Below are 27,656 nucleotides of genomic sequence, written 5' to 3' on the forward strand. Positions count from 1 at the left end.
CATATAATGCTATATTGCTGCTAGCCATTCAATGATTCACAAAGTAACATTAAAAAAAAAGTACAAATCAAATACATAAAGATTACATAAAAGATGACATGCACGGTAGTTCTAAAATTAAGAGCATTTGATGGATATGGAGAAGAAAGGAGATAAAGCCACCAATACAGCTCAATCTCTCTCACACTATAACATACAGACCTATTCCTAAATGACCAACACAGACACCATATATGATTTCTTGATTGACATGTGAATAAATTCATTACTACTCTCATCTACAAAAATCACAAAACAACGATCAAATGTACAATTTGTATGAAATATTTCAATGAGAAAGATTGTCGTTTTTGGGGCAGAGGGTCATACGAGTCGACGGTTGATCGAACGCCTGAATACAATTAAAAATTTCCGGTATTCATAGACCCACGGTGGGGTCGGCCGACCCCGCGCGACCCCACCTCCATCCGTCATTGTACTGGAATGAAGTAATAAACCTACTAGAATGACGTAATAAACCTTCTGAATCTCATGGAGAATTCAGATTATGGTGATCTACAAACACCAATTGGCACTCTTCTTTATACAAATTCAGAATTAGAGGTAGAAGAAGAAGAAGGCAACTTATTTGAAAGTTCACTTTTTTTTTGGATACCTGATGTGTTTTTAATTTTGATAAAAAAATTTAACCAATCCGATGAAAAATCTATTGTTGAACCTTGTTGATGAATAAATTATATTTAACAATTTGTATTTTTTTCAATTTTTTTTACGTTTATAGTGATATACAGATCTAATAGTTTAGCTGAATGAAGTAATCACCAAGTTGAATGAAGTATTATTACCATAACTATAAGTTTGTGTAGAGCTATACTTATTATGAACCAAATATCCAATTGAATGAATTATATCTAACAATTTGTATTTTTTCGATTTTTTCACTCCTGTAGTATAAACATATCATTAATGTTGCAATAGTTGAATGAAGTAAATGCGCCAAATACGGCGAGGTTGGTCGGCATGATTCAAGAATTGTGAGAAGATACAAGTGATGTGCTTATTTTCTTATATTAAATTATTTCATTCCAGTAGGTTTCGTACTTCATTCGTGTAATTATTTACTTCATTCATGTTGTTTATTACTTCATTATAGTAGTTTATTACTGTGCGTGAACTAACATCGTTTAAATTTTCTCCAAAATAGTCACTATTCCCACAGCAACCGATACAGAATCTCCATCACAAAAAAAGGAAAAAACACAAACTTGTCCAATACAAGAAATCATCCAAAATTGACACCAACACATCTCAATGGTCTAGGCAGTGATTTTAGGCACCACCCATATATTAGGCGTGGGGATGGAATGCCAAAATGTCCTCATCAGCATGTCACCATGCCTCAACTACATCTCCTGAAACTCTTCACCTCGCTCCTCCAATTTGATTTCTCACCTAGCTATGAGTTAAAGGATTTTTCCCCAGCGTTTTCTTCACCTGTATACAAGAAACACATAACAACAATTCAACATTTGAAACATTATTTATATTACATCATCAAAATAGTGTGTAACATCATATTTAGGTTCTTTAGTTTATTACAAGTATACTCATAGCTAAATATACATACAAAACAAGTCAGTTTATATTACTTCATTCCATGAAGTTATTACTTCAACTAATAAGTTATTTAGCTCATTCAAATTAATTTCTTAGGAAAATATGCATACAAAACAGGTCAGTTTATGTTCCTTCATTTCATAAGGTTATAACTTCGTCAAATAACTTAGTTGATTCATTCAATTGTTATTCTCACAAAATATGCATACAACACAGTTACTTCATCCCATGAATTTACTACTTCATCAAATAGGTTAATTAGTTCATTCAATGCTACTCCCTCCGTCCCCGAATAAGAGTTACTAATTTCCATTTTAGTCCGTCCCCAATTAAGAGTAGCACTTCACTTTTACCATAAATAGTAAGTAGGTCCCACATTCCACTTACTCATTTCACTCATATTTTATTATAAAACCAATATAAAAAAGTGGGTCCCACATTCCACTAACTTTTTCAACCAACTTTTCTTTACATTTCTTAAAACCCGTGCCCAGTCAAAGTGCTACTCCGAATGGGGGACGGAGGGAGTATTTCTTAGCAAAATATGCATACCACACTGTTAATAAAATTCATACCGAACATCAGACGAACTTTCCTTGCGATTTGATTTCCACGAAGCAATGTCTCCAAATTATGAAGTAATGAATCAAATTAAGAAGATGCAGATTATTTTTTGCCACATAATTCAAATGAGTCCAGAAATGAACTAGAAGCACACACTAATAACATACAATCGGAAAAAAAAAAACAAAAATCAAGCACCAAACTAATAGCCTCATCAAATGAAGTAATAACCTCGTGAAATGAAGTAATATCCTCATGAAATTAACTATATCGGTTTACGCAGCCAAATTGTTTTTATACATTTTCTCTCAAATATCAAAAGTATAGTGAAGTAATAGATTTATGCAACAATCAAATATTGAAGTAATATCTCCTAAAGACAAATCAAAGCCAAAAATCAAATGTGTCTTACCTGAATCAGAGGTTCGGCCAGAGGATGGAGTAATCTCTCAAATATCAAAAGTACTGTGAAGTAATAAAAAATTAATTGTTGTTAGTCAAAAATCATGAGAAACAAAAATCTTTGTTCAAAAATTATTTAAGATCATACAACCATGTTATTTCTTCGCTCAACTAGGTTATTTGCTTCATAATTAGTACAAATTTTTGCATACTTATATACAATACAATTCATATTAACTAGAATTAAGTTCGTCCGATCATGTTATTACTTCATTATATTAGATATTCGTAAAACTTATGATTACAACAAAGTTAAATTCATCTGATCATGTTATTAGTTCATTACATGAGGTTAATACTTCATCAGATAGGTTATTTAGTTCATTACAATTATAATTATTCGCAAAATTATGCATATATCGGCAGTTCAGCTCATTGTTTATTATTTCAGTCCATGAGTTTACTACTTCACAAATAGGGTATCACTTCATTTTTACCTTCAAGCCGACCAGCAAAAGAACTTCACACGATATTATCTTTGTCGACCCGCTGCGAATTAGCCACCAGCAAACGATTATATTTCACCCCTAATTGAACTTGTTATCCATTGATTGATGAACTAATTATGCAAAAATCATAAACCAAAGTAAGAAAGTATGAAGTAAAGTCGAATTTTGAGAAATATAAAACTTCAATACAGTGTATTACATGAGGCATAACTTTCTGCCGGAACGCAATTGACATCCATTTGAAACAGTAAATCAAAGCAATTTTAGTCATAGACTTCAAAATAGGAAGTTCAGAAAAACAATATAATATAAACCTTCACCTTCCATTGATGAATTTCTGATGTCAACTATTTCAAATCGCGTGGAGATGTGGACGTCGGCTGATGGAGATGTTGAAGTTTGCAGATAGAGATGCTGAAATCGACGGATAGAGATGTTGAATATGTGGTTAATCGACGACTACCGGTCAACGAATTTCGTGTGTCAACCATTTCGAATATGTGGCTAATCGACTTGAATCAGCTCGAGATGTCGTCGATAGTAGAAGAGGAAGTTGTGGAGTCGTCGATTTTGGCAGAGAAGCAGCGTTTGAGCGTCGATTTGCAGTAGAAATGAGAATTGGTTCGGAGTAGAAGATGAGCGTCGCTTTGTAGAAGAAGATTCATCGCTTTGTGGAAGAAAATTCTTCAATTTGGAGAAGAAGAGAGCGAGAGAGATGAGAAAGAAGAGGAACGGCGTGAATGAGGAGAAGCAGTATTGAATTTTTCTTAACCTAGATGTAATTTGACCGAAATACCCCTGATTTGAAATATATTGCTTACATAATGAAGTAGCAAAATTCATGAGACATGGTGTAATCTCATCCATTAAAATCTAAATCTAAGGGCCCTAATTTGGTATCTAGTCTGGTCTTTAAGACCGGATTTGTGAATAATGGGACTCGTAGTATATAATTTCATATATTTTAATTAGTTTCAAATTAATTGAACAATACAGCAGACTTTATAGAATAAATTACGAAATTAGATGAAATTATAAATATTTAAAATTAAATCTAATTTATAAAGTTTGTATGACTTCTTATAATATAAAGTGTAGTATAAATTTTAAGTGATGAGCTGTTATCACTTATTTTAAGTAATAATTTACTTTTTATATGTATATATGGTGGAAATAAGAAATTTATTTTTTTCGTATACAAAAATTGCATTTAATCTTTGGTCATGCATATCAAGTTATTCCATGTTCTGAAATTAAACATATAAGTAAGACTTCTTATAATATAAAGTGTAGTATAAATTTTAAGTAATGAACTATTATCACTTATTTTAAGTGATAATTTACTTTTTATATGTATATATGGTGGAAATAAGAAATTTATTTTTTTCATATACAAAAATTGCATTTAATCTTTGGTCATGCATATCAAGTTATTCCATGGTCTGAAATTAAACATAAGAAAATAAGTAGTCAACTAAGATGTGATTATTGGATGATCCAATTTTTTTTTTATCTTGGCTTCTCAAGGAAATTTTAAATTTCTATGATCTAATTTATTCATATATTTAATTGTTTGTTTCTTACTATTAATAAAAAATAAAAAAAAGAAATTAAACGATATTGATAACATGGAATTTAATAAAAGATAATTGTCTTTCTAACAAAAATCTAAAATTATTATCATTATCAAACAAAGAACAATATTGCATGATATTAATTGTTGTTGTGTATAATAATATACAATTAAATATGTTGAAATTACTTAAAAATATGTATTTATATTCAAGATATATAATTTATAAATATATTTATATTTAAATGACTAGAAGTACACATAGTTATAATTGAGTTGATTTTGATTTATTCTACAACTAGATAAGATAGTTTTGTTTATGACTGAGTTCTATTTCTTTTTTATGATTTTCAAAATATTATCATGTACTATTGAATTTAATTTTGATGAAAATGAATTTATTAATTGTGATTTTTTTTATTCGTTTTATCATGTCCACTTAATTCTAAAAAAAACATGTTTTTAGTTTTTTTTTTGAAAAAATTAAACTCCTATAAGGAGAAAATTACAAATAAACTCATATAGAAAGGGGGAAATTAAAGGTGATGTCAAGAGGGCTCAAACTCGGCACCTCATACAATAATGTCTAAGCTCCTTGCCGCTAGGACAAAGGCTCTGGACAAAAAACATGTTTTTAGTTATAAACAATTATGTTACAATTTCAAAACTTATGAACTACTGGTTTTTTATTTTGTTTTTCTTATGTTTGTTCGCATTTATGAATACTTATGTTTTGTTAATCGAAACTGGTGAACTATTTATTTGTTCATATAGTTTGTTTTTTTTTTCTTTTGTAAATAGTAGTATTACAGTTTTCTTTATTTGTATGTCTTATTCTGTCATTCACACATCTCCTTTTTTGGTATTTCTTTAATTTTATACTACTACACTCATATCAAATAATTAAAATAGTGTACAATCATTTGCTAAAATATGAAATGTTTCATAAAGAGTGAGTTGAGAGAAGTACAAATATCTTTTTGTGGTTGTTTTTAATATTTTAAATTGTTTATAATATTACAAATACTTATTTTAATTAGTTGTTATCTATAAATACATTTTTATACTTATTTATTCAATATTCTTTATTTTAAACTAATATATATTCATTGTTTAAAATATCTTTTGTCCTGTGCATACATGTGGTAACCGGACCGGATCACCTCCCCCACATGCTACCCATTTGCTACCCCACCAATAAAATAGCGACATGTGTTTACTCTTTAAAATATTACTCCCCCCGTCCCACAAAAGATGTCACACTTTCCTTTTTAGTTTGTCCCACAAAAGATGTCACATTTCGTTTTTTGAAAAAAGTTCTCTCACATAAATATAAAAATTATATTTTCTCTCTTCATCTAACACATAAAACAAAACCTCCTAAAATCTAGTGCCGTACCACAAGTGTGACATCTTTTGTGGAACGAATAAAAAACAAGCAAAATCCTACGTGGCACCTTCACAAAATGTGTTACTATACTTTTTCATCTTCATTTTCATCGAATTATTATCACACCTTTGAACATCAAATTGACGCCATAAAAAATGCAAAGACCAATCTAGTTGCCATCTTCCCAAACCTCCATTAAAACTCAAATATGTAAATCCACAACTCTTCCAAAAGTCAACAACAGCAACTTCTTCGTGATTCTCTCCCCCTTCAAATTCGTTCTTACAGGAACTTCCAACCCACCATTCCTTCTCAAATTTGACACAACCTCCTGCACTTCTCTCTCTCGACCAGAATTCCTCGAATTAGTGAAATCTCTGCCTACTCTTTTATTCTTTTATTGCGCCGTCAACCTCCAGCTCTCGGAGTTCACCCGCCAGTATCGGCCGTTCACAGTGCCACCTCCGTCGCCGGCGTCCAGCAGCTGTCGCCGCCGCTGCAATCCCCTATTCATCTCGTCTTTCTCTCCTTCTATCACTGTCCCAACTGAACAGCAACTCCAGTTCGTCGCCCCACACACGCTGCCACCTGGTCCTCCGTCGTGCAGCGCTGCTGTTCACCCCGGTCCAGCCACCACTGCTCCACCGTCGCACTCTCTAAATCTACAACCGACCCGGCGGTGGACCAGCTGGGGGGGGAGGCTGCAGTCAGAGCGTCCAACTTCCCGAGAGCAGACCGAAACTTAGGGATTGCGATAGGTCGGGGAGGAAGTTGTAGTGGTTACGGTGAGGAGGGTGAGCTTCCTAATGTTGACAATGGACTGGATGGGGGGATATCCGTGAGATGAGGTGCTGGAAGAAGAATCCGAGCAACCCGTCAGGCGGCAGTAGGGAAAGTGGCTGCCATTTGGTGGAGATCGAATAGCCGGTGGCGATATGCAGGGGATCCGAGAGGTGTTGGAGCTTGTAGGCGGGGAGAAGTAAGGGGAACGAGAGAGAGAGAGAGAGGCAGAGGTGGCCAGGTGATCGGGGATTCCGGTGGCTAGCGACCAATGACGGATCCAGGAACTGAAACTCGTGAGATCGAACATAGTACTCCCTCCGTCCCATAAAAGATGTCTCACTTTCCTTTTTAGTTTGTCCCATAAAAAATGTTACATTTCCATTTTTGATAAAAGTTTCCCCTCACGTTAATATAAAAATTATATTTTCTCTCTCCACTACACACACAAAACAAAATCTCCTAAAATCACGTGCCGTCCCATAAGTGTGACATCTTTTGTGAGACGGAAGAGTACAAAATAATAAAATATAGTAATATTTAATTAATTATTTAATACATATGTTATAATTTAAATAGTTTATTTTCTATTACAAATAAGTAGTACTCTTATTTTTAAGTTGTATTTAAATATTTTTTTAAAATAATCACTTTAATGTTTATCAATGATTTAGAAAAAAATTATAAATTCTATTAAGTTAAAATGAATTATCGCCAATAAAAAATTGTAAATATAGTTATGTTTTATTTAATCAATAACTATTTTAATTCAATTAAATGTACCCATCACAATTTATAGTATGAAGTAAAGAGCTTATAATTTTAATAGTAGGCCCAATATATAGCCCATTTATCAACTAATTACTCGTCTTCCTCTGACTCTGCTCTCTCCATTTCTCTCAACTAATCTTCCCAAGAATCACGAAATTCTTTATCTTTTTCTTTAATTTCCGGCGAAGTGGTTGAGATCTGCTGCTCGGGGTCAAGGTAAATGGAGTTTCCGGCAGTGCTCGTTGGGCGACGGTGGGGTCGGTCGACCCCACTCGACCCCACTTGGGTCCGTCATTGCTAGCGACTAGTAGTGATGCTCGGAGGCATCGTGGTGGTAATGCTGCTTTGGATTTTTCAGCGGCGATTATCAGTAAAAAAGGAAGATGAATGCGTTGACAATATTTTGTGAAGAAGGTGCCACATATGACTTTGATTTTTTTTAATATTTTAAACAATAAACACATGTTGCCATTTTATTGGTGGGGTAGCAAATGGTGTAGCGTATGACGGAGGTGATCCGCTTCGTGTTGCGACACTAGTTTGCTTAAAAGTTATTATTATTACTAACTATCCCCATTGGTGGCACCCACCCAACCCAACCCCAATCTACTTTTGAATAAAATACTCATTTCTCTTTCATCCACATATACAACCCCCAACTTATTAAAACTTTTACCTCCATCAATGACCCCAACTCAACCCCAATACATATTTTCTTTTTCATATACTTTCAATCAATATAAATTTTATATTTATTCAAATATATTAAAAAACTCATATAAAAATTATAAAAATTATTTTATAATTCAAATTTATAATAAAAATTATTACACATCCATATATAAGTGAAGTACAACATAATAAAAATACACAAATAAATGAAATATGGTACAATAATAGAAAATAAACAAACCAAATTACAAACTAAAGTGAAAAATAAGAAAGCTTACTAAAAAAGATAAACATTACACATTCAACTATTTGTGCCAAATTTATCCCAAATGTGCTCAATCAAATCATCTCGAAGGGCAATATGAGCTTCTCTATTGCGGAGTTGATCTCGATTTGTTATATAAGAAAACAAACTCCCGATCCGTTGAGTAGAGTAGCAAAAAGCTTCAGCATTTCCTTCTTGTGCTCTTGTAGGGGTATCTTCAAAAAACTCAGTAAATACATAATAATTTTGATATGTATCACGTTCATCTTTTACTATCATATTATGCATGATTATACAAGCAATCATAATTTTTCCCATCAACATCTTGTCCCAGACAAGGTGTGGCCTTTGCAAAAATGCGAAACGCACTTGTAGGACTCCAAATGCTCGCTCAACATCTTTTCTGATAGACTCATGGAACTGAGCAAACAACTTATGCTTTTGAATTTGTGGAGAAGCAATTGACTTCACAAATGCAGCCCATGCAGGGTATATGCCATCAGTAACATAATATGCCCTATTATATTGATGACCATTTACTACGTGATTAACGGATGGTGCTCGACCTTCTAAGACATCATTAAAAATAGGAGACCTATGGAGTACATTAATATCATTGCACGAACCTGGAGTTCCAAAGAATGCATGCCATATCCATAAGTCGTATGATGCAACAACTTCCAAAATGATCGTTGGTTTTCCAATTCTCCCTGTATATTGTCCAGCCCACGCGTTAGAACAATTCTTCCATTCCCAATGCATGCACTCTATACTCCCAATCATGCCTGGAAAACCACGTTGATCTGCTACATATAGAATTAGCGAGATCTTGTTCAGTAGGTCTTCTAAGATATGTGGCACCAAAACATGAGATAACACCTTCAACGAAATGTATTAGAGAATCTCTCGTCACCGTTGAACTCATCCGCAAATATTCATCAACGACATCGGATGATGTCCCATACGCCAAAATCACAAGACAAAACATTTGTTGAACCGTGATGCATGTGACATTTCAAAATTTTTTAAAAGCAAGTAGCCCCAAATTCATTCTAAACGGGAAAGAACGGTTTTTTTACATCTCAATTATTTTTCGAATGCACGCAAAAACTCGGTCCCAAATCGGGATAAAGTAAGATTTTTTTATTTTAAAAATTTTTTTGGAAAAGCATTTTCATAAAGTAAAAATTTGGATATCTCAATTTATTCCAAGATGCATGTGACCAAATCACATAAACATAATATTACAAAAATTTTTATTAAAAAGTACAAAAAAGATCCACCCAAAATTGTAACATCCCCAGTTTTTTCATTTTAAGGATAAAAAACAAATTTGGCCAAAAAACGATTAAATAAAAAGCAAAAAAATTCAAGTTGTAAACTACAATTTTAAAAGGAAAAGAGAATAAATTAGTACAAGGACAACACAGCTAAAAATGGATACATGGGAAATACAAGGGGATTCCTTTCAAAGCTACATTTCTACAGTACAAGATCTTCAACTCTATTCTTATCTTCCCCCTCCTTCTCGAATTTGGCATCCCCTAAGACTCAAATTTTTCAACCAATAAACCAAGGATCCTGCAAGAATTTAACAAAAAGGATTAGAAAAGGCTTCACAAGCTCAAGGTTGGAACTTTTCCAAAATAGCAAGTGTGACCCAACTTACACCAAAATGACATACAATTGGATAAGCACAAGGGGGGATGAGATGGCAGCCCCCAAAATAGGGCCTTTTTCCCCCCAAAACTTGTCAATTTGGTAAAAAAACATGATGCCAAGAAAGAGATGGAGCGGCAGCCAAAATGGGAGTCTTTGTCCCCAAGTTTCCAACAAAAGGGGCCTATATAAACAGCCCCTCTCCCTTCCCCTCCCCCCCTTTTAGACACACAAATTCACTCAAAATCAAGGAGTGCAGAAAGGGGAATGAGAGGAGCAAGAAGGCGAGGAGAGGCAGGGGAAAGGGGCCCATTTGGGGCTGATTGTGTTTAAGCTTTGGGCCAGAAGGGAGTAAATAAAATAGAGCTGAGCTGGGCCTATGAATTAAATAGAAATTGGGCCAAGTCCCATTTGGTTAATTAAAATGAATAGACCGATTTTGTGAATGGTTTGAATAAGCGGAGATTTTAATTGTTGAGCCGAGATTTAATTACGAGGGGTTGAAATTAATTTAAGATTTGAGTTGGAGCTTGATGAATTAATTCCCGAATAGTTTATTAAAATTTCGAAGACGGAAAATATTAAAGTTGGAGAAGCGAATGGGCCGACCGGCGTCGCCCCGCGACGCCATGGGCGGCCTTAAGAAAATTCAAAGAAAAGATTTAAGAAAGGATTTTCCAAGAACCCATACTTTATTATTAATTGCTCAAGTAATTATTTTAAAGATAATGGAATTTCTCCGAACTTAGTAAAGTGAATAAATAAATTCTACAAAGTAATGAAGCCGAGGTGGGATTTAGAAAATCCTATAAGCCAAGACTAAGGATATAGGTGCTATACCATAGGGTACATGCATTCCTTCTAAGAGAAATAGTTCAAGTACTAATTAGCGTGCTACGCTATTTATTTTCAAAGGATAAACTGCTCAAGGGCAAGTGAGGCCAACGCAAATAATTGAATTAAGGAATAAGCATACCAGGTGGGCTTTCTTTTAATATCTAGAACACTAGTGTGGATATAAAGCAAATACATTTGAAGTTATGAAAAATCATCTTTTCTCAAAATGGAGCTATGTTTCTTTTCAAAATTATTGTCATACCATAAATGTTTATTTTTTTGATAAATGAGATTGAATGTCATGGAATTGAATGTCATGGAATGGGATGGATTTATGAACGGAATGGATTTACGAATGGAATGGATTTATAGATGGAATGGATTCACGAACGGAAATGGATTCACGAATGGAATGGATTCACGAATGGAATGGATTTATAGATGGAATGGATTCACGAATGGAATGGATTCATGAATGAATGGAATGGATTTATGAATGAATGATGAATGATGAAAGAACCTAGTCTGTAGTCAAACTTTTAGCTCACAAAAGAACTTAGTAAGCTCGGGCCTTTTAAGAAAACCCCCGTGTGTTACTGTGATAGCTTGACAACTATATAATGTATGTTTTGTTTTCGGCACGTGTCCACTGAGTACTCCTGTACTCAGCCCTGCATGTATTTATAAATGTGCAGGTTGAACGTCAAGAGGATAGAGTGATGATCGGAGTCGATGTTATCAAGTTGATCTCCCAACGATTCGTGTCTTCATACACGAAGTCGTTTAGCAAGGACTTATTCCGTTGTGCTCTTAGAATTATAGAACCTCACCATCAACTCTGATTTATTTGAGGAGATGTCTATTCTGTTTTCAAGACCGTGTAATGAAATACTTGGCTTCTATGTAATCAATTGACTTGGCCTTGTGAAATTCTCAAGTTCTAGCCCTTTTCTTTTCACCGCTTCTTTAATCCCTCTTATTAGTCGCGGTTTGCCCGCTTTCGCTATCCTTAGCAAAATGCGGTCGTGACAGAGTGGTATCAGAGCCACAGTTTCTTTCCTGCTCTGAGATCCAAGCTTTCCTTCAGTCAAGATCTAGACTTGTTCACTAGATCCTTCCAAGTAATCGACTCGATCAACACTCCAAGACGTTCAACCAATCATGATGAAGGTTGAAGAAGTGGAAATTTTAAGATAGTTGAGACAAAGTGTGACAAAATTTTCTAGTCAAAGGAACGAAGGAATCTAGAGGAAATATGAACTTCCCTAAAGAATGTAGTTTAAGATGGGACTAGGAAGGATGAACCATAAATCCTATAATTGCTTTACTGAGCAACAAATTTTTAAACGATGATAGACGAGGTTAAGCACGAGAGCGTGATCCGCAGTAACACGATTTTTCACATGAGGTGCGCTGACGCCTAGTATATAAGGACTCAAGAGGGGCAAATGTTGAAAGGGAAGACGAGGAATGATGCCATAAGAGAAGAGCACAAGATAGATCCTCACTGTGGCTAAGCCACTCGACTAAATCCAAAGAGACTGTTAATCCCATCAGGTTTCGCGAGACCCCATGGAAACGTTAGAAGTAAGATATGAACTTAGCATGATGGCGTTAGATCACGCAGTGTAGTGGCTATAGTTGATGACTATCCTTGCATGGATTTTCTTAAATCGGTTTGTTTCCTTGCGAGTACCTTCGACGAACTCTAGATGTTCCCATCACGTGAATGAAATAAACGATTTTAATCAGCAGTACTTACTTGGATTCCCAGAAAATCTCTTTCTTTGAACGTCCTTAACAGAAGTGTCTTCTTGTCTGTTTAACAGTCTTGATCGACCTGCGTTTTTTTAGCAGGGTTCCAAAACTCCCCTCTTTCTATGAAAGTTGTGACTCATTTTCAGTTCAGAGATCATGGTTAGACATTTGCTTCCAGATACCTTGAGCGACTTGTATCGCAAATCAATGTGCCACTTCTTATCTTGGGTACATCAGATCGCAATTCACTTTCAGTTTCCACGAGCACGAGCGTTGCTCTTATATTTTTTCAGGCATGCCGGTTGGCGACAGCTTTTGTTACTCATCATTAGTACGAACGATATTTTGACTTCGCAAGTCCAATCGCATTGTTATTCTAAAGTTGTTTGTCTTCAGAACCTTAACGAGTGACGCATTCTTCTTGGAACTTCCGTCAACTCTAGTTGTTTTGAAAACACGTGTGTGACAAGTTCTTTCTTGCAAGAATGAAATTTTCTCATATTCAATTTGACTACATGATTGTTCCGTCTGGGAAATTTCTTTTGGAAAACTTGAGAATTCTCCAATATGATTCCATTTTCGCTAGCTTTGACATTATTGGAGAAAGGTCAGCACGATTTTATGGCAGTTGCCCACATTTCTATGCTTGATTCTTCTAGACCTTAACGTGGCTGAGCCACAATTCATTGTTATCAAGATCTTTTTGAATCAGAACGGTCGAATTGACCATTTCATTTGACGCCTATTATGAGAATTTAAAGTTAAATCTGTTCCAAGACATGTTTAATTTCTTTCAAGAAATTTTCGAGCTCTGTGGTTTAGCTGAAACCTCTTAACCCATGTAATCCTCCAAAGGGACATAATAAGTTCAATTGAACTTAGTCCCAGTTTCCTTGTAAACCAATCATTACGAGTTGGCAATTTTAATTCACAGAGTCACACCAGAGATGTTATTCTTGCCACCTTGAGTAATTTGAGTACTCTCCCAAGATGAGTATTTCTTTCCAGTATTTCATTGATCTAAAACCAGTATCATCCAAGTTAAGGCTGTTTGACAAAAATTCCTAATACAATACTCTCAACGAAGGCAAAGCCTTGATCCTTTTCACATAGCTATGAGAAATAAGTCACGATAGACAGACATAAGTAAATATGATCCAACCCAACGACACCGTCATGCCGCACGAATTAGATAAGAATAGTTGATCGATCGATACGCGTATAACGAATAGAAGTAAGTGAGCTACGAGGAAAGGCCAAAAGTAATCATGGACAAAAAAATGCAACAGTTAAAGAATAAGTTTATCACTTCGGTGAAGATACTGAGGAAGCACCACGGGCAAGAAGAAGCCACTTCGGAATTGGAAGATAAGATGAAGGAGCGTTACCCCGAGCTTTTCGAGTAGCGCAACGCAAATTTCGGGAGGAAATTTTTGTTAAGGTGGGTAGAATGTAACATCCCGAGTTTTCGTGCACTAGTTTTAGAGTATAAAAAAATTGGACGAAAAGACGATTGGAATTAAAATGCAAGAAAATTCAAGTTGTAAACTACAATTATTGGAAGAAGGAAAAGAGAATAAATTAGTACAAGGTACAACACATGCTACACAAAGTGGATACATGGAACTACAAGTGAGATTCCTTTCAAAGCTACATTTCGCGATGACCGTTTCCTTCGGAGACGACGACGATTTCGCAGAGAGAGAGAAGAAACGGGAATGGTTGAAGGCGCCGCTGCTTCTCCGATTTCGAATTTAGGGATTTCTAATTTGGGGAAAATTGGAGAGGTGAGGTAAAGAAGGGATGATGGAAAAGGGAGGCGTAGCCGGCGACGCTCCGGCGACGCAGAGGAGCGGCGAATTCGCCGAGAAACTTATGGGAGTGAAGAAGCCGCCGCTGCTTCTCTACTCTTTTGATTAAGGGGTTTAAAAAGAAATGAGATTTGGGGGAGAGAAACCGATGGTGGAGAAGGAGTATATTGGGTCTTTGTTGGGCCTATTCCATTACTCTTGATTTAATGCTATTTGGGGCTGATTGTGTTTAAGCTTTGGGCCAGAAGGGAGTAAATAAAATAGAGCTGAGTTGGGCCTATGAATTAAATAGAAATTGGGCCAAGTCCCATTTGGTTAATTAAAATGAATAGACCGATTTTGTGAATGGTTTGAATAAGCGGAGATTTTAATTGTTGAGCCGAGATTTAATTACGAGGGGTTGAAATTAATTTAAGATTTGAGTTGGAGCTTGATGAATTAATTCCCGAATAGTTTATTAAAATTTCGAAGACGGAAAATATTAAAGTTGGAGAAGCGAATGGGCCGACCGGCGTCGCCCCGCGACGCCATGGGCGGCCTTAAGAAAATTCAAAGAAAAGATTTAAGAAAGGATTTTCCAAGAACCCATACTTTATTATTAATTGCTCAAGTAATTATTTTAAAGATAATGGAATTTCTCCGAACTTAGTGAAGTGAATAAATAAATTCTACAAAGTAATGAAGCCGAGGTGGGATTTAGAAAATCCTATAAGCCAAGACTAAGGATATAGGTGCTATACCATAGGGTACATGCATTCCCTCTGAGAGAAATAGTTCAAGTACTAATTAGCGTGCTACGCTATTTATTTTCAAAGGATAAACTGCTCAAGGGCAAGTGAGGCCAACGCAAATAATTGAATTAAGGAATAAGCATACCAGGTGGGCTTTCTTTTAATATCCAGCACACTAGTGTGGATATAAAGCAAATACATTTGAAGTTATGAAAAATCATCTTTTCTCAAAATGGAGCTATGTTTCTTTTCAAAATTATTGTCATGCCATAAATGTTTTTTTTTTATAAATGAGATTGAATGTCATGGAATTGAATGTCATGGAATGGAATGGATTTATGAACGGAATGGATTCACGAATGGAATGTATTTATAGATGGAATGGATTCACGAATGGAAATGGATTCACGAATGGAATGGATTCACGAATGGAATGGATTTATAGATGGAATGGATTCACGAATGGAATGGATTCATGAATGAATGGAATGGATTTATGAATGAATGATGAATGATGAAAGAACCTAGTCTGTAGTCGAACTTTTAGCTCACAAAAGAACTTAGTAAGCTCGGGCCTTTTAAGAAAACCCCCGTGTGTTACTGTGATAGCTTGACAACTATATAATGTATGTTTTGTTTTCGGCACGTGTCCACTGAGTACTCCTGTACTCAGCCCTGCATGTATTTATAAATGTGCAGGTTGAACGTCAAGAGGATAGAGTGATGATCGGAGTCGATGTTATCAAGTTGATCTCCCAACGATTCGTGTCTTCATACACGAAGTCGTTTAGCAAGGACTTATTCCGCTGTGCTCTTAGAATTATAGAACCTCACCATCAACTCTGATTTATTTGAGGAGATGTCTATTCTGTTTTCAAGACCGTGTAATGAAATACTTGGCTTCTATGTAATCAATTGACTTGGCCTTGTGAAATTCTCAAGTTCTAGCCCTTTTCTTTTCTCCGCTTCTTTAATCCCTCTTATTAGTCGCGGTTTACCCGCTTTCGCTATCCTTAGCAAAATGCGGTCGTGACAAACATACACCAAACTAACATTACATAATCAAAAGCACACCAAATTAATATTACTTAAACTAATGTCACACCAACATACACCTTCACTAGTTCCTTCTCATTATCTTTAGCTAGCCTTAGTGCATGAAGTTCTGCAGCAACTTGAGCATTAGTAGAATCAGATTGTGTTACCTTACTTTTCCTTTTCTTTTTGCCTTGTCTCTGCCCATAGGCCGAGAACTAGTTGAATGGCTAGATGTAGGAGTTTCCGGATTTGAAGGGATAGTATACTCGCCAGATTCAGAAGTCTTTGTCCTCTTTGAATTGCTACCATCTTGTTCATAACCAACATTTTCATTGTCAGGAAATACCTGTGTTGTATCATGAATAGTCCACTTTTGATGTTTGCTCATAACTTCATTAAACACTATCAAATCTTGAAATTTGTTGCCGCCTCCTGCTTGGTAGATGCTATGAGCTTCATTCTCAACATCTTGGTCGCTCATTCCACTCCTCCTTCGCGCGTTTGCTTCTCTGCAAGCAGCCACCCATTTGTTTGCATTTTCGTTAAGTCGTTTCCATCGACTCTTCATAGAATCCACATTTCTTTTGTTAATTTCAGCTGGATTTTCTGCTTGAGCTTCGTGATACAATTTTTTCACACGCACCCATAGTGCATCTCCCTTCTGATGTTTACCACGCACACTATCTACGCTTGCATGGACCCAAGAAGACATAAGTGCTAAATCTTCTTTCACAACCCAACTTACATTGTTTGAGTTCCTCTTCTTTTTGTTCTCTTGTTGGGCATCTCCGAACAAGTTTTGGGCGACATTGTTTGATGTGGGAATTTCAGTGGATGTAGGAATTTGGCTTAGATTTGGAGATAATTCAAAGTTTTGTGAATACTCAAGATTTGAAAATGATTGGGGATTCTGATAAGGTGGTGCAAAATTTGAAAAATTTTGCAAACTTGGATATTTTGATGATTGTGGATAATTTTGGGAATTAAAATAGTTTGGGAAACAAGAGCGATAATTTTGATGATTTGGATCCATAAAACCAAATTTATCAAAACAAGAATGAAAGGGCAATAATTTGGATGATTTGGTTGCTTTTGTGAGGAGTTGTACATGTTAAGTGGGATATATATAGAAAAGTGAAGCACAATGTAGTAGCAAATAATAAAAAATAATAGTCAGATGTCATTTTATGGAAGAGTTGTTCACATGATTTTTTCGGAAGAATAATTCACGTGATATTTGAAAAGATATATATAGATAAATGTAATAATCATTGAATAAAAAAATAATAATTAATAAAACAATCAAAATTTAATGTAGTGCAAAATTTTGAATATTGAAAATGTGATGTAGAATTATATTGTTATTTTGCAAATTTATTACAACATACATGTAGTACAATAATCAAATAATAAAATAAATCAATAATAAAAAGTGAAAAAACAAAAATAATAAGGAAATCAATATTCAGCCAATAATATTATGACATATGGCATGTGCCCCTCACTTTGTTTGGTGGCGGCAGAGTGCTCCCAATTGATGAGGGGCGGTTGGTTTTTATTGTTTTAGAATTACTTTTATTTATACTTATTTTGTTTTTTATGGGTGATGGAGGTGGTCTAATAATATCCAATTTCTAAACACTCAAGTCCCAACTCAAATACTAGTACTCCCTCCATCCCACTTAAGATGACAACATTCTTGAGTGACACGAGATTTTCGTAAGTATTGATAGATGGAATAGAATAGAGAGAAAAAAGAAGTTGAATATTTTAATAAGGAGAAATGAGAGAGGAGGTTATTTCCAAAACTTGAAAGTGGTCATCTTGATTGAGAAAAAAAAAAAAAAAAACAAAAGAGAACGGAAGGAGTAATATTTTTGTGGGCGTGAAAAACATTGATTAAGTATCTTGTATAATGCCTAATTATGTTAGAGTTTCATCATAACTGTAGATTCGAACGACGCTAAAATAATGTTTTTTTTTACTGCCTAATCCAACCTCAAAGTCGCTTAATTCCAATCAGTTGCCCATAATCAACAACTATAAAATCGCATCCCTTTAATTACACATTCACCAATCACTATAATGAGATGCAAGAGCAAACTTGTGCTTATTTGTTTAGCACGCCTAAACTAATGCTTTACAAATACAAATGCTAAGTAGCCTAAAAAAACTTACATTCCTACAAATTATTTATAGAGATACGATCGAAACATTCGTACCAAATTATTTAGAGTTTAGACCTACCAAACACCCCTTGGTGTTACATACGAATTTAAATTTTATTAAAAAGAAAAATTATGTTGCATGAGGAACGATGATCTGGATTACCAAAAGGCAAAATCTCTAAAATTGGAAGTTTATTTGATGAAATAATTTATTATTGAGTATTCACATTTATTAGGGTCAAACAATTTAGAACGACTTACATTTCAAAAGGAGAAAAATAACACCAAATCATCGTTCAACGTTCGAGAAGAATCGATCCTTGGGTCCCAAGTAGAACATTCTCGAACGTCACCCACCGCCTTTGGATCGGCAATTTCCCTATAAATTCACTTCCACGTTTGCTCAATTCATTCATACAATCTCTAAATTCCCCTTTAAGCCTCTCTCAGAAGCGTATAAGTCGTAGCACTCTGCTTCGTCAGTTGTTTTATTCATACAAATTTCGTTTCACGCGTGAATCCCTGTGTTCTTAAAATTGGTATTTTGCTGGGCATCACATGAACACTGGGATAAGGATTAGATGCAAGTAAGTATTCACTTCACCTTTTCACCCCCTAAGAGCAGAAGTGGCCTTGAATTTTGCTTAACTATTCCGTATTATGAAAAAGACATTGCTTAGGTGAACAGAAATGGACATCAGTTTGTATTTGAATTTTGAACAGCTGGTGTTGGCATGAGAACTGCGGAGTCATAGGCCCTTGCCCCTTGATGTTCTGTAATCTCCATCTATTGTCGACCATTTCATGAGATTTCCTGTTCTGCTTTGCTATTTTTCAATTCTATGATTTTATGTGCTTGGAGGAACAGGGCCCCGCTTCTCGAGTTCATTGCTGTAATAATGCACTACATGAACAGGGAATGAGCCACAGCCATGGAGTGGAGTAGTGGTCTGCTAGATGCTGGTGTCACAAAACCTGAGTGATGCTTCTTCTTTATCTGCATCCTCACATTCTGGTTCCAGGAATGCAGTGTTATAGTAGTACCTATTATTTCGTTAAGTATGGTCGGTTTCATGTTTGACTCACCCCATTGTTATTTTGATGATGGAAGCAGAATCTCACCTCAAATATTTACTCAAGGCCAAACAAAAAGGCTAGCTAGAACTAATACTAAAACAGAGAGAATGAAGGGATATATCTATCAGGCTAACTTACCTGTAACTCAGCTGTGGTGGAAATTTTGAGAAATAAAGATGCTGATTATCTTGTATGGAACAAAAATGAACAGGATGCTTGGGCGGTTGAACCAAAAGAGTTCATCCCCTGGTTTTGGATCCTTAGTTTCATTTTAGTGATGATAAACTGTAGTTTTCCCCCAACCACCAATATAAGAGCATCTCCAATGCCGGCTAGCCGAACCATTGCAGCAGGCTAGCCGAGAATCGGCGAGAAAAGCGGCTTGGGCTAGCCGATTCGGGTGTGCTGGTCGATGCGCTGGCCGCCATTGTAGTGTGCCGATTGGCCAGCGCTATTTTTTAATTTTTTTTTTAATTTTTGAAAAACTATATAATGTACTCCCTCTGTCCCTCTGTCCCGCTTAAAATGACACGTTTTCCTTTTTAGGTTATCCCAACTAAGATGACACATTTCCTTTTTTGGAAACTTTCTCTCTCCAATTAATACACTCAACAACTTTTTCTCACTCCTATTAAATTATTCATCTTTCTTTATCTTTCTACTTTAATACTTACATCAACCTTTTCTCTCTCCAATTAAACACTTTAATCAATAACTCCTAAAATTCCGTGCCGGCTAAGCAATGTGTCATCTTAGCTGGGACGGAGGGAGTATTTTTTTAATATTTTTTTATGATTTTTTTTAATTTTGTAATTTTTAAATAGGCACACAGACGACGGGCTAGACCTAATACAAAATTAAGACCTAAAACAGAAACATGTAATAGCGTCGGGCCGGTGGCTTCTCCGCGCCCCGGACCCCCATGGCAAGGGGCGTCGCCCCCCTTGACCCACTGACTCGGCTAACGGCAAACTATAACGGATTCAAGGCATACTAACATTTTTTAATGTATTTTTTTAATAAATTAGTGAGGAGTAGAGTGGGGCGGTGGCTCGTGTGTGGAAGTCCGGATATTTTTTTTATTATGTAATTTTTTTTATTTTTAGTTAATGTACTTTTTTTATTTAAATAAAATTAACGATTTTTTTCCGTATATATGTCGTAAATTTAATTACGTAATTTAATCGTAATTTTAATTCCGTAAATGTAGTATTTTTTGAATTATTTTTATTGCGGCTGGCCTATGGCTGGCCTAAATTTGATGTGGCATGTGGATTTTTAGTGCTGCTGACGTGACAGTGAGAGAGAGTGGCTGGCCTATGGCTGGCCTATTTGCATTGGAGATGCTCTAATGTGCAGAGATAGTGTAATAGCTAGGTTTCATGAATAAAACCTCAAGGTATCTCTCAAAAACTAATAAAAATCTGAAGGAAAAAATATAACGATCATAATTTAGTTATTAGCAACTACACTTGAATACCTTTACCATCTCGTAACTTTTTTTTCGGTAATAACTTTTCCTACTCATCACTTCCACATTATAATTATTGCACTAAGATCTCCTGCATGCACAATGCATATCACCATGGTAATGAAGTGGAGAATTCGGTAACCCATTCAAACATGCAACCTGTAAACTGGAATAGCCATGAGATGCTTGGCCCTAGAGGTGACCAAACCAAAATGCTCGGACATGTCCAAATCATGTGGTTTTGTTCTATCAAGGAGCTCCCAATCAAAGCAATGAACCAATTGCGCTACTGTCAAACTAACTACAGTTAGTCCCAACTGTAGCCCCGGGCAACCCCTTCTACCTGACCCGAATGGTATGAGCTTAAAATCTCGACCCGAAAGCTCAACGTTGGTCCCTTGGAATCTCTCTGGATCAAATATTTCAAGGTCAGTCCATGCTTCCGGATCCCTCCCAATGGCCCAAACATTCACAAGAACTCGTGTTTTATTTGGAATGTGAAACCCGTTGATCTCGCACTCTTCCATGGCCTCGTGTATGAGCAACGAGCCCACGGGGTGGAGCCTCATAGATTCCTTGATGATACAATCAAGGTACTTGAGGCTAGAGAGATGACATTCTTCCACCATTTGATTTCTCCCACCTTTTCTTCCAATTCTTTACCAAGTTTCTTCATTTCTTTTGGACGTCTAATAAACTCAGACATGGTCCATTCTATCGCTGCTGCTGAAGTGTCCACTCCAGCTAGCAACATATCCTATCCAACATTAACTTGTAAAGTCACTTTTTCTTAACTATGTAACTTCTTGATTATAGAAAATGCTTCATAGAATTAAAAGGTATAGTACTCCATATAAGTCTTTTTTAACTAAGAATAACAATACGAGAAACCATAGTCCTTCCTTTTCATTACGAAATTTCTTTTTTATCGTTCCATTATAAATGATCAAATTTTCTTTTTTAGCGAAAAAATAATACTTTTATTCTCTATTATTTTATTCTCTGTTATAAGTATTCTTTACGTAAGAGTGGGAATATTACCAGAAGAATGGCCTTGACATGGCGGCTGTCGAGGTCGAATCCGGCCTCCCCAGAGTCAAGAATGGCCATGATGGTATCCACGTAATCATGACTCCTCTCCTTTTTGCCAACATGATCATCAATAATCCTCTCAAGAAACCTATCGAAAATACCGCTAAGCTTCTTGAGCCGCCTGGCCGACCCCTGAAGGTCCATCCACCTGAGGCAGGAGAAATAGTCGCCGAGGTTGAACGCAGCCGCCTCAGCCATCGTCTCCGCCATCACCTCCTTAAACCCCCTCTCATCGAACTCCCCGTCCGTAAACTTCCTCCCAAACACCATCGAGCACACCATATCCGCACTGAGAGACATGACCCTCGCGCTCAAATCCACCGCCCCAACCGCCTCCCTCAGCTCCGCCACTAGTAGCCGCAGCTCCACCTCCCTCACGGGCCGGAACTGGGCGATCTTGAGGGGGCTGAGGAGCTCGAGCGTGCAGAGCTTGCGCATGCTGCGCCAATAAGGGCCGTAGCGGCCGAAGACGATGCTGCGCTGCTCGTAGCTGAGGTAGTAGGCGGCCTCGTGGTGGCAATGGTGGGGCCGGTTGGCGAAGATGAGGTCGTGGGTTTGAGAAAGAGCCCGGAGACGACGATGGTTGGGATGGAGCCGAAGCGGGTGTACATGATCGGGCCGTGTTTGCGGGCCAGACGGTGGAGGTCTTGGTGCGGATTCTTGCTTAGTAGATGGAAATGGCCGATGATCGGAAGCCCTTTCGGGCCGGGAGGGAGTTTCTTCTTGTTCTGCCGCCATTGATGAACGTGAATTAGGTAGAGGAATGTGATTGTTGCTGCTGCCATTACCCAAATCCAACCCATTTTTTGTTGCAATTGTGAATTACAGAAACTGGGAATTCATGATCATTATTTGGATAAACTACGACTTAAACTATTTATTAGAGTGTACTCTTAACTATGCATTTATAGTGGTATTGTAGATCTTTTAAAGCTTGATAATTGAGGTTCTTCTCGTAGAATTATCTTCATTTCGATTTGTAATATTAATTTTGGAATAATTGCTAGTATGACTTTTTTGTATTAGAACTAGAACAACCTCATCACATAATGTCATATGCTTGATTAATTAAATCATGAATTGTATCCTCGAAACTAACTACAGTTTGCAATTTAAATCTAGCATATTAATGGCTTCGGTCGTTCTATAAATTCAAAATATAAAGTTTTTGCCTGCATGGAATGTGAATTGTAAGTCCTCACAACGAATTGATGTTTTCAATTTTTTACGATCTACATGTTCAAATTAATTCCTTCATGTTCAAAATGAATGATTATTTTACGTACCAATACTATTGGGCAACTACATCAGCGAGACGAAATATCAAGTGAAAACCAACCAAATTATGACACCATATTACTTTTCAATACAAAAATATTAATGAGAAAAAGGGACTTGAATTGAAAAAAGAAATTAAGCCATATACTCCCTGTCTATGAAATTTTCTTTAAGTTTTAAGTCTACCGTTGTGTGTCTTCAAAAATTTATATTTATCTCACCAAAAAAACTTAATTTTAAGTCATTGTTGCCCAGCTTTTAAAATTTTCATTTATCAAAATAAAAGAAAGAAAGAAAGAAAGGCGTTTTATATGACAATACTTCATTGATTACAAGATTTCTTATGCATAATTCAGCCTAAAAGTCAGAATAAAATTATTAATTAAACTACTCTGATTTTCATAGCTAGTGATCATGTTTATTGACTTCGTATACAGGAATCCAACTAAAAGCACCCATCATCCACTTGGATACTTTTCTGATGGGGAACTTTCTAGTTCAAATGTTCAAGGTGTCTTCTAGCTAAGTATTCAGCATATACTACTATTTATGCAACTTCATTGACAATCTATTGATGAAGTCAAATCTAATTTGTTTAGTCAATTAACTTTCTAAGGAACAAGTTTTCGATCAACACACATGAAAGTTGAATAGTTTATAGATATCTCATATATTCTGTTTATATCGTTCTAGAATCAACAACATCAAGGTTAAATAGTTTACTTCATGTGATTGCTACAAGTTCTTCCGAATGCGTTCCAAATTAACATTTGAAAGTCTGATTTCACGTCAAGGAAACTATATTGTATGTCTAGAATCTATTGTGATGATCATTACAAATTTTCGGCAACTTATGGTGATTAAATGTGCATAAAAATGGTCAAATGTGAGATAAGTACCAATATATGGCACTATTACAGGGTATCTATAATTAAGTATCCTTGTTGTGAGATCTAATTTCATCCTGCTTTTAGTCCATGTTTCATGTATTAGTATTATCAAATGGTTATAAATTACTCTCAATTGCTTAAAAACAAAGAAAATAAAAGAGAGGGCATTTCATCACAAAGTTTTTATTCACAAAATGACAAAGATACACACATTGACAGTTGAATAAAACACAAATCATACATAATCAAACACATAACATAACACATATCAATACTCGATCAATATTCTTAATGAAAGAAAATAACTATATCCACTCTAATCATCTTGATACTTATCCCATAACATTACCCCTCCATACTTTGCCGAGCCCTTTATTGTGGGAAGAGGTGCATGGTTTATGGCAGTTGTGTCCTAATGCATGAAGAAAAAAATTAAAAAATAATAATAATAATAATAATAATAATAATAATATAATAAAAATAATAATAAATTGGTGGGAGTCATGGGTTGTGAATGCTCTAGGAACATAGATTAATCATTTAATCAATTTCAGTTTTGGCAATAATTAATTCACTTCTTTTTACTTTATCTTTAATCTCTCTCTACTATATTTTTTCTCTTGTTTTATTTTTTCTTTTTTACTTTATTCGTTTCAATGGGCCTCCATTGCGGGGGCTCGGGTCGATGATGGAGCCGGTATCCACTTTTTAAAAAAAAATTCAATTTTTAATTCATTATATATACCTCATTCTTCATCAATTCACATTCATCCCTTTCTAATCTCAATTTCAATTCTATGACTTCTCACCACGGTAATATGAACTTCAGCAACAAAGTGCCTGACATGAAGGGGAAGAAGAAGGAGACAGTCAGGGAGGCGTCTGAAGCTGGGCGGATGATGAGTACCTATTCCATAGAGGAGTCGATTGCTCTTGCTCATTGGTGAACGGAGATCTCCGAGGACCCGATTTTAGCCAACAATTGCGATTTCTCGGGGCGCATCACGAAAAGATACGAACAAGTAAAGCCCGTAGGGACCCCGACACACCAGTCCGACGATCTACGCAAGCATTGAAAATGCCTGGTGTATGAGTGTGCTAAATTTCACGATTTCTACGATGGCATTGCGAGAGTCTTCAAGTACTGGGAAATATATCTACGACTGAAGGATTATCCCAAATTCATAGGGTTAATGGGTCGTTGTTTTTTTATTATGTTTTATATCTTTATCTTTTTTTTAATGTATGATGTTTTATTTTATTTTAATGAATTTGTTTTTTGTCGTATATTACGTTGTCTCTAATTTACACCAACAATTACAAGTGAAATATATAAAAGTAATGATGATGTGGAAATAAGATAGGCTTTGAATGGACTCTCATTACAGGGAGATAGACGCTAAGATAGTCTGCTGACATAACAGGAAAAAGTGAAAATAGGCTCTGAGATGAGCTCCGAGAGAAGTCATCGTTTGCTAACGCTCTAATAGTCGAGTTATAAAATAAATTAAAACGGAAGAAGTAAATGAATATTAGTGCAGGGCTTCCATTCTATCAGATTCTCTGAAAATATGGAATGATTATCTCGTTCACCAAATATCTGAAAAATGGATTTTATTTAATGACATAATTTATTTTCGAATATATACATTTATTTAGGGTCAAACAATTTAGGCCGACTGAATACATTTCAAAACTTGACCTCAAAGTAACGCCAAATCACTGTTCTAGAAAGATCGACCCTCGAATCCTCAGTAGAACATTCTCGAACGTCGCCTTTGGATCGGCGATTTCCCCTCATTCGCTGCCTATAAATTCAGTCCCACGATTGCTCAATTCATTCACCTCACCATTTTGCAATCTCTAAATTCCCCTTTAAGCCTCTCTTCTATTTCCCAATTCTCGTTGAGAATGCAGATCTTCGTCAAAACCCTGACAGGGAAGACCATTACTCTGGAGGTCGAGAGCTCCGATACTATCGACAACGTCAAGGCCAAGATCCAAGATAAGGAGGGGATTCCTCCGGATCAGCAGCGCCTCATCTTCGCCGGAAAGCAGCTCGAGGACGGCAGAACCCTCGCCGACTACAACATCCAGAAGGAATCGACGCTTCATCTCGTCCTCCGCCTCCGCGGTGGGATGCAGATCTTCGTCAAAACCCTAACGGGGAAGACGATCACGCTCGAAGTCGAGAGCTCTGACACAATCGACAACGTCAAAGCCAAAATTCAGGATAAGGAAGGAATTCCCCCTGACCAGCAACGGTTGATCTTCGCCGGGAAGCAGCTTGAAGACGGCAGAACCCTAGCCGACTACAACATCCAGAAGGAATCCACTTTGCACTTGGTTCTCAGACTTCGTGGAGGGATGCAGATTTTCGTCAAAACCCTAACCGGTAAGACGATTACTCTGGAGGTCGAGAGCTCCGACACAATCGACAACGTCAAGGCCAAAATTCAGGATAAGGAGGGAATTCCGCCGGATCAGCAGCGCCTCATCTTCGCCGGGAAGCAGCTTGAAGATGGCAGAACCCTAGCCGACTACAACATCCAGAAGGAGTCGACGCTCCATCTCGTTCTCCGCCTCCGCGGCGGGATGCAGATCTTCGTCAAAACCCTTACGGGGAAGACGATTACTCTAGAGGTGGAAAGTTCTGACACAATCGACAACGTGAAGGCAAAGATTCAGGATAAGGAAGGAATTCCCCCTGACCAGCAGAGGCTTATCTTTGCCGGCAAGCAGCTTGAAGATGGGAGGACATTGGCCGATTACAATATCCAGAAGGAGTCGACATTGCATTTGGTTCTGAGGCTGCGCGGTGGGATGCAGATATTCGTCAAGACGCTTACCGGAAAGACCATAACTTTGGAGGTGGAGAGCTCTGACACCATTGATAATGTGAAGGCGAAGATTCAAGACAAAGAGGGCATTCCACCAGACCAACAGAGGCTCATCTTTGCAGGGAAGCAGCTCGAGGATGGGCGTACCCTAGCTGACTACAATATCCAGAAGGAGTCCACTCTGCATCTTGTCCTTCGCCTTCGTGGTGGTGATGATTTCTGAATGGATTACTATGATAGCTTGAGAAGTTGGTATTTGTAATCAAATCATTGTTTTATGCTCGTGTTCTACCATTTATGAAGTAATCCTGTTCCTTAATTTGCAAAGTCTCTGACATCCTTTAAATAATCTTGTTTCTCAAAGTTTGTGATATTCTGATTTTGTTTCTTACTTTTCCCTTCCCAGCGTTTGTGACCATGCGAATTTTGAGAATAATTTGTGAATGCATTTAACTGGGATTAT

General features: G+C 36.5%; 2 protein-coding genes, 4 long non-coding RNA genes and 1 pseudogene across 6 annotated transcripts; 4 read left to right on the plus strand and 3 right to left on the minus strand.

Annotated features, from left to right (window-relative positions):
• Nucleotides 1–1,195: 1,195 nt before the first annotated feature.
• Nucleotides 1,196–3,801, minus strand: LOC125200905. Its single transcript, XR_007172806.1, has 4 exons — nucleotides 3,413–3,801; nucleotides 3,081–3,202; nucleotides 2,594–2,646; nucleotides 1,196–1,494 (listed from the first exon to the last, which is right to left on the minus strand). It is a non-coding gene; the product is annotated as an uncharacterized LOC125200905 (long non-coding RNA).
• Nucleotides 3,802–11,100: 7,299 nt separating this feature from the next.
• LOC125200903 lies at nucleotides 11,101–11,969 on the plus strand. Its single transcript, XR_007172805.1, has 2 exons — nucleotides 11,101–11,181; nucleotides 11,735–11,969. It is a non-coding gene; the product is annotated as an uncharacterized LOC125200903 (long non-coding RNA).
• A 3,274-nt stretch (nucleotides 11,970–15,243) lies between these two features.
• Nucleotides 15,244–16,273, plus strand: LOC125200902. Its single transcript, XR_007172804.1, has 2 exons — nucleotides 15,244–15,487; nucleotides 16,039–16,273. It is a non-coding gene; the product is annotated as an uncharacterized LOC125200902 (long non-coding RNA).
• A 267-nt stretch (nucleotides 16,274–16,540) lies between these two features.
• LOC125194606 lies at nucleotides 16,541–17,089 on the minus strand. The gene has a single exon (XM_048092860.1). The coding sequence runs from the start codon at nucleotides 17,087–17,089 to the stop codon at nucleotides 16,541–16,543; it is 549 nt and encodes a 182-aa protein (XP_047948817.1).
• Nucleotides 17,090–18,885: 1,796 nt separating this feature from the next.
• LOC125200901 lies at nucleotides 18,886–19,815 on the plus strand. The gene is made up of 2 exons (XR_007172803.1): nucleotides 18,886–19,132; nucleotides 19,215–19,815. It is a non-coding gene; the product is annotated as an uncharacterized LOC125200901 (long non-coding RNA).
• Nucleotides 19,816–21,143: 1,328 nt separating this feature from the next.
• LOC125200896 lies at nucleotides 21,144–22,988 on the minus strand (annotated as a pseudogene).
• Nucleotides 22,989–26,177: 3,189 nt separating this feature from the next.
• Nucleotides 26,178–27,512, plus strand: LOC125200897 (polyubiquitin-like). The gene has a single exon (XM_048098722.1). The coding sequence runs from the start codon at nucleotides 26,265–26,267 to the stop codon at nucleotides 27,414–27,416; it is 1,152 nt and encodes a 383-aa protein (XP_047954679.1). The 5' UTR covers nucleotides 26,178–26,264; the 3' UTR covers nucleotides 27,417–27,512.
• Nucleotides 27,513–27,656: the final 144 nt, after the last annotated feature.

The sequence above is a fragment of the Salvia hispanica genome, chromosome 1, assembly GCF_023119035.1.
Source record: "Salvia hispanica cultivar TCC Black 2014 chromosome 1, UniMelb_Shisp_WGS_1.0, whole genome shotgun sequence".
Lineage (NCBI taxonomy): Eukaryota > Viridiplantae > Streptophyta > Magnoliopsida > Lamiales > Lamiaceae > Salvia > Salvia hispanica.